The 9,933-nt window shown below is 64.1% G+C and overlaps 1 protein-coding gene across 1 annotated transcript in view; it reads left to right on the top strand.

The window, feature by feature from the left end:
* The first annotated feature begins 4,839 nt into the window (after window positions 1–4,839).
* Window positions 4,840–9,933, top strand: part of GSDMD (gasdermin D) — a 6,058-nt gene continuing 964 nt past the window's right edge. The window contains exons 1-10 of the mRNA XM_039254209.1: window positions 4,840–5,175; window positions 6,151–6,409; window positions 6,583–6,775; window positions 7,319–7,487; window positions 8,328–8,430; window positions 8,668–8,721; window positions 9,122–9,217; window positions 9,334–9,509; window positions 9,593–9,734; window positions 9,818–9,891. Of these exons, the coding sequence (XP_039110140.1) occupies window positions 6,193–6,409; window positions 6,583–6,775; window positions 7,319–7,487; window positions 8,328–8,430; window positions 8,668–8,721; window positions 9,122–9,217; window positions 9,334–9,509; window positions 9,593–9,734; window positions 9,818–9,891 (1,224 nt within the window). The 5' untranslated portion in view covers window positions 4,840–5,175; window positions 6,151–6,192. The remainder of the gene's footprint in view (window positions 5,176–6,150; window positions 6,410–6,582; window positions 6,776–7,318; window positions 7,488–8,327; window positions 8,431–8,667; window positions 8,722–9,121; window positions 9,218–9,333; window positions 9,510–9,592; window positions 9,735–9,817; window positions 9,892–9,933) is intronic.

Genomic DNA, 9,933 nt, shown 5'->3' on the forward strand with positions numbered 1-9,933 from the left:
ACAGCAAATGCACTTTTATCAGGGAATATGCACAACATGTCAGGTCTGCCCTGCATCAGCAGCCTCCACCTTCCACCAACCCCACCCGCACCTCCACCGCTCTGGGGGCCCCCTCCCCACCCCCCCCCCCCGCTTGTGCCTCCTCCTTCCCTCCAGATCGGCAGGCAGGTGGGAGTCAGGTGACGTGACTCACGGGGCCCTCAGGTGGGAAGAGGTGGTTGGCAGGCTGGGAGGCTCCCCCATGGGTGCCCCCAAGCCTTCCATCCCAGAGGGAAGGGAGCGGGAAGCTGCCGGAGACCCGCTCCAGCCGGCCCAGGGGCCCCTGAAGGATGGACGGTGTCGGTGAGAGACAGTGAGAGAGCCCCGAGAGTCTTTCTGATCACCAGGCAGGCATCTCCGTGCTGACTGGGTCAGTGTATGGGGAACAGCACAGAAGTGTCATTCTGATGATAAATTCTTTGATCAGTAAAAATTTTCCAGAACATTGATATGCATAAGTGTTTGGGGAAGGAGGGTATCTTTAGCACTCAATACAAACAAGGTAATGCTTTATTTTTTTATTTTTTCTGAGAGAGAGAGACAGCATGAAGGGGGGGGAGGGGTCAGAGAGAGAGAGAGAGAGAGCGGAAGACACAGAATCCGAAACAGGCTCCAGGCTCTGAGCTGGCTGTGAGCACAGAGCCTGACGCTGGGCTCGAACCCACAAACCGAACCGTGAGATCATGACCTGAGCCGACGAAGTTGGAAGCTCAACCCACGGAGCCACCCAGGCGCCCCATGCCCCAGGAGATAACGCTTTTAGCATAGCAAAGGCAAAGGTCAGTGCTTTATGAGCAGGGGTCAATAGCCTGTTAATTGCTTAAGGGGAAGTATTGAGAAAAACCGGATCCTCAGGAAGCACAACGTCTGCGCCCATAACCACAAGAGAAGTTCCTTCAAGTTCCTTCACAAGGTGCAATCAGCAGATCGGGCCAGAATTAGTCGCTGCCGATTCCAATCAACAAGGTGCTTCGGTCGGTGCCGAGCAGAACACTTGAGTGGGGGCAGACGTTGGCCGTCGCAAGCCGGCCTTAACCTCACACGCGTGTTCCCAGCCACTGAGGTCAGAACGGCTGCCACCAGGAAGCTCTCAAAGACAGCTGCCTTCAAGGCCCTGTGGCCCTCGGCCGCACACGGCAGCACAAGCCCTCGCTGCAAACCATGACCCTCAGACTCTCTGAGCTAGATCCTTCCGGGAGAAGAGTGTTTGGCCTGCTGCTCCCTGGACGGCGGGGCGTTTCCACGAGGCCGTCAGGGGCCGGGACGGAGGAGCCTCTCCGGACAGCCCTCCAGCCCCCCCCCCCCAGCGCCCATTCCAGCGGTGCTCCTCCCAGCCAGGGCCCAGGGGGGCGGCGGGGCTCAAAACACAAAAAGCAAGAGCAAGGGGGGGGTGCTTCCTCCCACAGAGGCCCAGTGCGGGGAGCCGGTTCTGTGACCCCGATGCCAGCAGGCAGAAAGCTCGGCAGCAGCGGACTCCGAAAGGGCGCAGCCGCTGTGGACCCCAGGCCGTTGCAGACGCGCCCCCGCGTCCACAGCTAGCGACCGGGTGGCCAGGAGGGCTGCCCCGCGGGGGACTCAGTGCCCCCACGGCTGGGACTGTTGGGACTTCCCTGCAGCGTTTAGCGCTCTCCGGGCCCTGCCGGGTGGGTCCCGAACCCTCCCTGATCGTGGCTACTCTTCCAGGCCAGGGCTCCCGGTGGCCCCGAGGGCGAGGGCGGGGCACAGCCACTGCACCCGGCAGAAGGGGTGCTGGTGGGAGGAGGGGGAGCTGGGCTTCGGAGGCGTCGACGCCCGAGTGTCCCCGGAAGGTCAGCAGCAGGGGACAGCCTGGTGGCGCACCAAACCTGGCACCCCTCGCCCCTGCCCCATGGAGCCTGCCGGCCACCCCACCCCCACCCGCCCCTGCCTGCAACGCAGCTGCCTCGGGACTCCCTCCCCAAGCCCGGGCTCCCGCTCCCTCCACCTCCAACCATCCCTCAGGGTTGTCTCTGGGATCTTAGCGACCTGCCACGTCTTCGCCAGGGGCCAGGCACTCCAGGGCACCCCTAGGGCAGGGCACCTCCAAGGCACAGTACCCCCAGGGCGGGACACCCCCAGGACGCGGTACCCCCAGGGCAGGGTTTGCATGGCCACCTCTTCGCCAGCCGTTTTCCCCTGGTCCCAGTGAGCGAGCTCCACCTTTCTTGCACCTTATCGGCCACCCAGCCACAAGTGGCCTCCCCGGCTCCCGGTCTGGTCACTGCTTGCCACCAGGGACACACTGTCCACCTTAGCCTCGGACCCCAGGGCCTGCGCACACCTTGGCCAGGGCAGCCTTACTTCCCTAATGTGACATAGAGGGGGCTTGAGAAAGACATATGGCGCCCCAGAGTCCCTGGCCCTCAGAATGTCCTGGCGGCCACCCCTTTCCTCCAGAGTAGGAGTCAGGGAGGGGACAGGCTGCGGGCCATCCCTCCCTCCCTTCCCACATTCCGTCCCCAGCAGGCTCGCCCCCACCCTCTCAGGCCGACCTCTGTCCTCCATGAAGAGTCATGACCGGGGTCATGGCACTGGGCCTGGCATCAGCCTCTTGCTTTGGTTATCGCTAAAGAGCTGAAAGTCTGGCCCTAATGTGGCAGCCCTGCCCGCTGAGCCCAGCCACACCCCGCCGCGCCCCACCCCTCCTGAGTGCTGTACTGCCCTGAGCAGAAGGTTGCCCAGGGCTGTGTGGCCCACGCACTGCCCCTCTGGCCTGAGGACGGGCCTGCCTGGGTCCTCTGCCCCAGCGCGGCGGCGGGGGGCGGAGGGGGCTGCCCACAGGAGCAGGGAAGACGCAGGCTGAGCTCCAGGAGAGAGACCCCCCGCGTAGGGCAGCCCTGCAGCATCAATGCCACGGGCCTCGCGTGGGCCCCGCAGCCCCCCAACACAAGCACACACATCACCCACAAAAATGGACAGACACAAATACAGATGCACACCTACAGGTGATGAGGTTCAGGGGTGACGGGGGGGGAGGGGGGCGGAGTCCACCGCCAAGAAAGAATTCCTGAAGACCTCTTTGGTGCAAAAAGGTGATTTTATGAAAGCGCGGGGACCGGAGAGCTGCCCTGGGGTTGTGAACCGTGGCTCCCTGTGTGCTGTGAAGTTGGGGGAGCAAAGTCAAATGTGAGGCATCCAGAGGGACTTGGCTTTGCTCTCTAGGACAATAGGGAGTTGCTCCCGAGAAACTACACTCTGTACTCGCCTCAAGTTATCTGTCAATGGGCTGCGGCTCATGAGGACGTTTAGTGTCACCTGCCATTTCCTTTCTGCCTCTGTTCCCATCTCACTCTGGAGGGCGATGTTGGAGCCCTGGGAAGCTGAGTCTACAGGGTTTAGGAGATGAGGCCGCTGATAAGACGGCCTTTTTCTTGTAATTTACTAAGATATTTGTAAGCTGGTGGAGACTCAGGTCCGCGGGACTGTGATCCATTTGTTCTTTATTTTTTTAATGTTTACTTTTGGGGGGGGAGGGGCAGAGAGAGGGAGACACAGAATCCGAGGCAGGCCCCAGGCTCTGATGTGGGGCTTGAACTCATGAACCGTGAGATCATGACCTGAGCTGAAGTCGAGCACTTAACGGAAGGAGCCACTCATGTGCCCCAACCATTCGTTTTCTCTCCTGTCCTCTGCCCTTGGGCAGCCAGGAGTGCCTGAGGAATGTGACCCACGTCCCACCTGGGGCGGGGGCCAGCTTGGGCCCGGCCCTCAGCCTGCCTTGTGCGCCCTCATCAAGAGCCACGGGTGCACGCACAAGCAGCACGTTATGACACAGGTACGTGTGAGCACACAGGCACGCTGCACGAACACGTGGAGACATGCACCCACGCATACGCACACGTGTGAACACACACGCGCTCAGCCTTACCCGGGCTCCTGGAGCCTCCGGCTACCACTACCAGCAAGAAGACCCTGTCTACACCAGCAAACGGGCTTTAGGGGCTGGACTGGAGCTGCGAGCCCCACAGCAAGCTGAAGACGTGCCCACTGCCCCAGGGGCCCACAGCCAGCGCAGCCGAGGGCCTGCCCTGTAGGCTCCCCGCGGGGAGACCCTGCCCCCCCACACCCCTGGAGGGGAGGCTCAGGGGTTGGTGTGCTGACCTAGTGAAAAAATGTGGTAGAGCCTTCAGGGTGAGTCTCGGGCCCTGGCTGGGCTCCTGAGTGTGGGCAAGAGCCCAGAGGCAGGATGTGGGGGAGGGGGGAGCTCCCACGGCCTCGCACTGGCTGTGGTTCACATGTGACCCAGGACAGGAAGGTCACTGAGGAGTGCCCTCGTGACCGGCCTCGGTGTCCTTACTGCACTGCAGATTTCCTCTCTAACCACTTACTGAGACGTAATTCACATAGCACACAATCCACCCATTTGAAATACAAAGCTCCACGGGCTCTGGCGCATTCAGAGTTGTGAAACCATCAGCACAGCTGACTTCGGAACCTCTAGTCACCCCCACGTACCTATCAGTCGTCCCTGCCCCTTCTCCGGCCCCCAGCCCCGGGCAGCCGGTCGCCCCCTTCCCGTCCGCGGATGCCTCCCGGGCGCCGATCACGGACCGGATGTGTGTCCGCTGCCTCTGTCGGCTGCGCTCACCTTCCTTTTTTTTTTCTTTTAACGTTTGTTTTTGAGAGAGAGATGCTGCATCACACACCCCCAGCGGCGTGCGGGGCTGCAGCCCGGCCGCAGTCCCCAGCTCGAGGACTCTTCAGGGTCCCCCTGGGCTGAGGCGGCGTCGCCGGTGCGGTGCGATGTGCACCCTCTGCTGGCTAACGATGCGAGCCGCTTTCCAGCGCTTGCTGTCCGTTTGCACATCTTCCCCAGAGAAATGTCTGACGGGCCCTTTGCCATGGCCCGTGTTGTATGACAGAAACCACGAGAGGTGTTGCCGGCTGCAGGTGGAGGCCGTGGGCTGCCACGTGGCCACTGGCTTGCCCCACTCTGGGCGGGCAGAGGGGCCCCACGGGGTGTGCTGCCTGGGCCACTTCCGGGAGCGCCGGCCAGCCTCCCCGGGCCACAGTTTCACTTTTGACTCTGGGACTCGCTCAGACGCTCCCGGCACAGCCCGCAGCGAGGCCTGCTGCACGTCGTGGGCCCAGAGCCTGAGGCGACCGGCGACCCTCAAGGTGAGCTGTGCCCCACACCCCGTGTCCTTCCTGCTGGCTGGGCTTGGGGGCGGGGGGAGGGGGCTCACACTATGTGTGGGGGGTGTCGGCCCTTTGGGGAGGCCCCCTGGTCCCAGCACGCTCCCAGGACTCCCCACAAGCCCAGACCAGCTTGGGGAAGCCCGAGGCCTCTGGGAAGGCAGCCCCCTCACCAGCCTGGGCCTGGGCCTGACTCCGGGTGGGCCGTTCCAGTCACCCCCCCTTGGCCTACAGCCAGTTCAGACCGTCGCTGAGGCTCGGAGACTTCCTGCCCACCGGGGCTCCTCTGTCTGGAGCCCAGGACTCCTGGGTCCTGGGTCAGGCCTGCTTTGGCCACCGACCCCTGAAGCCTCAGCCTTGGACGCTGGGCCCAGAACAAGCCCTAGAGGCGCACGCGGGAGCTGGGGATGCTCCGGCCAGGCCCTGCTGTGGGCCCTGAGCCAAGTGCCCAGGAACTTGGTGGCTCCTGTTTCTTCCCCTGCCTGCGAACACCTTGGCCACGGAGACAGCTGCTGCAGCAGAGGGAGCGTCGGCCTGGGGTTCACCCTGAGGCCCCTGCCATGCCCTCCTTCGTGGCTGCTTTTCAGGAGTGGCTCCAAGCCCTGCTGGGCTGAAGCGTCAGAGGCCTCTGCGGGTGGCGGAGGGCTGCCCCGCCCTGCCCCTCCCCAGCACTGAGTGTCCCCGGGCTCTCCCGGGCATCACGTGAGCACTCCGGCCATAGTACAGATGTGTGAATGGCCTGAGTCCCATTGAGGGCCGCGAATGCCGCCCCAGCCGAGAGGCGCTCACCCTCCCCACAGAGAGACGGTCTGAGCGGATGACAGTGCTTGGGAGGGACCGCGCTGGGACCTCTCCACCTGTCAGGGCCTCCCACGACCGCCTGGGGAGGAAAAGGGCTCCCTGTCGAAGGAGGCAACCGAGTACCGACTTGCCCCCGCGCCCCTCCCGCTCTTCCAGCCCTGATCGCCCAACCCCTGAGCCATCTGCCCCGTCGGGAGCATGCCATCCGTCTTTGAGGGCGTGGCCAAGAGCGTGGTCCGGGAGGTGGACCCCAAAGGCGGGCTCACCGTCGTGGACAGCCTGCGGAGTTCCACCAGCTTCCAGCCCTACTGCCTGCTGGCCAGGAAGCTCTCCAGCTCGTGGTTCTGGAAACCGCGCTACAAGTGTCTCAACCTGTCCATCAGGGACATTCTGGAACCTGACGCCCCGGAACCAGGTACCCTGCCTGGCACTGAGTCAGGGCCTTGGGCAGGAGGGGAGTGAACGGGCCAGCCTGCTGCCTGCTCTGGGCATCGGGCTGTCCACTTTTAAGGGACAGAGCACGACCTCTGCCCGGGGGGGAAGGGGCCAGCTGTTAGGACGGGGCCCTCAGCTCTGCTCTGGCTCCAGATGTGGAACGTGTTACCCCTATCCACATCGAAGACCACGTGGACAGAAAGGTGGAGGTTGATATGGAGGTGAATGCACTGGGGCAGGGCAAGATCACAGGCGGGGCAGCGGTGTTGGCCAGAACCAGAACCTCCATGAACGTGTGCACGCTGCGAGTGCCCCCCAGCACCTGGGAGGCCATGAGCAAAGAGAGGTGAGCGGGGGGCGGGGGCGGAGAGGGGCTGCCAACCTTAAGCAGCCCCTGGGTCACCATCTTGGGGCATCAGGAGCCACAGGGTGTCTGTGCCGGGCCAAGGGGTCAGCCAAGGGGTCAGCACAGTCAGGGTGGGGTAGTCCCCTGGGGCACGCGGAGCCCGCAGAGGGGACAGGGCAGCACCCTGAGGGCCAGTGAGGTCAGACAGAGCCCCAGGCCGCTGTGAAGAAGCCAGGCTGCAGGGGTGGAGCCAAGGGCCACGGGCACCTCCAGGGTTCTGCGGGTGTCCACGGATCACCCCTGGATTTGGTCCCTCCCCCCACTGTGGCCCATCCCCCCAAACACTGTTGGGGGCCCCCAGGGAAAGAACGACGGGGCTCCCGCGCCCGGGAACGTGCAGAGCCCCCGGGCTCCTGGGCCACGTGAGCTCCCCACCGGCACGAAGGCTGACGTCCCAGGAGGGGAGTTGGTGCCATGGCCGAGAGGGCAGGACGCGCCCCCAGAGCTCCCAGACCTGCCCCCACCTCCCCCACCCCGCCATAGGCGCCTGCGGCGGCCGGAGCACCAGGTCCTGCAGCAGCTGCAGCGCTGTGGGAGTGACCTGTTCGTGGTGACAGAGGTGCTGCAGACGCAGGAGGAGGTGGAGGTCACCCGGGCCCAGAAGCAGGAGGGCTCTGGCCAATTCACCCTGCCCGGAGTCCTACGCATGCAGGTGCGTGGCGTGGCCGTGGGTAGGCAGGGGCCGGGGAGGCGGGCCGGGTGCCCCCACGGGCCTGGCCGGCTAAGAAGGGAATGTCAGTCGCCTGGTTGAGAAGCAGGAAAGCAGACCAGGAAAACCGGGTCTCCTTTGAAATGTCAGGGCTGAGAACGGCCGGACCACCTGTGGATCAGCATCTTTCCCACTCTGTACATGCTTACCTCCCTTCCCGTGACGTCTACACTGCCCCCGTCACGCCGGCCCCCCGCCTGCACGTCACTACCCTGGTCGTACTGACCCCCCGACAATTTATGAGCGTGCTTTGTTCCTGCTTTCGAAACTACACGTTCCTTTCCCCTGCGCCCTTTTTTTTAATGTTGTTTTAAAGATTACATTTCAATGTTTTTTATGTTTTATTTATTTCTGAGAGAGAGAGACAGAGAGAGAGACAGGGTGAGCAGGGGAGGGTCAGGGAGAGAAGGAGATACGGAATCTGAAGCAGCTCCAGGCTCTGAGCTGTCAGCACAGAGCCCGACGCGGGGCTTGAACCCACGAACCGTGAGATCATGACCTGAGCCGAAGTCGGAGGCTTAACCCACTGAGCCCCCAGGTGCCCCATCCCCTGCGCCCTTGAGTTGTACTGATAAGATTCTCAATAAGAAGTGAAGAGCTTTGCTCGGGGCTGTCGCCCCAGCCCTCCTCTCTTGGACTCAAGGGTCTGGAGTGACGTGTCACCTGCCGCCCCAGAGTGTGCTGGGCAAACCCGGCACCCCCAGGCAGACCCCCAGCACTCACAACCAGCCCACGCACCCCCACGGTGCAGAGCTCACTCCTGAGCCCGTACCCATCCCCCAGGGCCAGGGCAAGGGCCACGTGAACCAGAAGAAGACAGTCACCATCCCCTCTGGCAGCACCCTTGCATTCCAGGCAGCCTTGTTGGTCATTGGCCCTGACTGGGGTGAGTGGGGACCAAGGTGATTTGGGGGGGCCCAGGCTCCATGGCAGAGAAGCAGGAGGCACAGGAAGGGACACCGGCTGCCTGAGGTCTGGCTGCACAGCTTCCTGGCTGGGGTGGCCAAGGACCCCCGTGCTGGGAGGGCTTGGGGCACACGGGGACGACTGTGCAGGGTGGCTCTGGGGGGTGAGGGAGAGGCTGGGGTCACTGGCTGACCTGCCCCCCCCACCTGGCACCCAGAGATCTACCACTTCCCGTGCAAGAACCAGAGGACCTTCCCACTGCCCGAGAAAGGTGAGGACCGTGGACCCTCCGCCCAGGCGGGGCAGCAGACCAGCGGCTGAAGCCTTGCGTGCAGCACAGCTCAGCCGGGGCACTCCAGAGGGCCGGGCGCGTGGGCACATGCACACGGGCGCACACACGCGTGTACACGTGCAAGCACGTGTGCACACACACACACACATGTGCGGCGCACGCTAATACATACTCACACACTCACACGTACACAAGTGCTCGCACGCGCACACAGGCTGTAAGGCAACACACAGCGGCCTCGGCCTGGCACATCCCGACTCCCCGCCCTGGGCTCCCAGTGCCGGGGTGGCGGTGGTGGACTGCGGGGCTCCAGGGCAGGCTTCAGCCCCGCCTGACCCGGGGGGCCCGCGCCCCGCACTGACCCGCCTGCCCTAAGCAGACCGCAAGCCCGCGAGCAGCGCGGGCCTCCTGTCTCACATATCTCTCAGCTACTTCAAGATGCAGCTCCCGTCTACACCCATGGACATGGTGTCGGGTCAGTACCTTCTTGATGACCCTTAGAACACTTGGGGGGTTCCCCTTTGCCCCCTAGGAGTCTGCCCTCCCTGACCAGGGCTCTCTGGGGCCCTGGGGGTTTCCCTCTCTCCACAGATGGGGACATTGAGGACCAGATCCCAGTCACTGAGGACTTCCAGGGGCTGCAGGTGGAGGTGATGGTCCACGCCGACGGCCTGAGGGGCCTGTCCAGGGAACTGTGCAGGCGGATACTAGCAGGGCTGGCGCAGGCGCTGCGGGAAGAGCCGGCCCTAGAGACCCTCGAGGAGGCGGTGAGCAGCCTGGGGGGGCAGGTCGGGTGGGTGGGACCCGCGCCCGCCCGTCGGGCTCACCCGCCCCACTGGTGTGTCCCCAGATGGAGCAGGGCCTGTGCTGTGGGCAGGTGACGCCCCCCGAGGTCCCGGGGGGCGCCATCGTGGAGTGCCTGGTGCGCTCCTCTGGAGAGGTGGAGAAAGACCTCGCCCGCCCCATCCTCTACCTCACGCAAGCACTGACTGGTGAGAGGCTCCTGGGGGTGGGGCAGGTGGGGGGCAGGGATACGGGCTTCCAGAACCCCCTCTTACCTGAAGTCTCTCCCCAGAGCTGAGCGAAACCCAGCGCGTACTGCTCACAGAGGCGCTGGAGGCGGGGGCCCTGTCCAGGCAGCTCCAGCTGGTGAGAGAGCGCAGGCGGCGGGGGGGGGGGACCTGTGGGGGG

Source organism: Hyaena hyaena, unplaced genomic scaffold (assembly GCF_003009895.1).
Source record: "Hyaena hyaena isolate Hyena2069 unplaced genomic scaffold, ASM300989v1 scaffold_474, whole genome shotgun sequence".
NCBI lineage: Eukaryota > Metazoa > Chordata > Mammalia > Carnivora > Hyaenidae > Hyaena > Hyaena hyaena.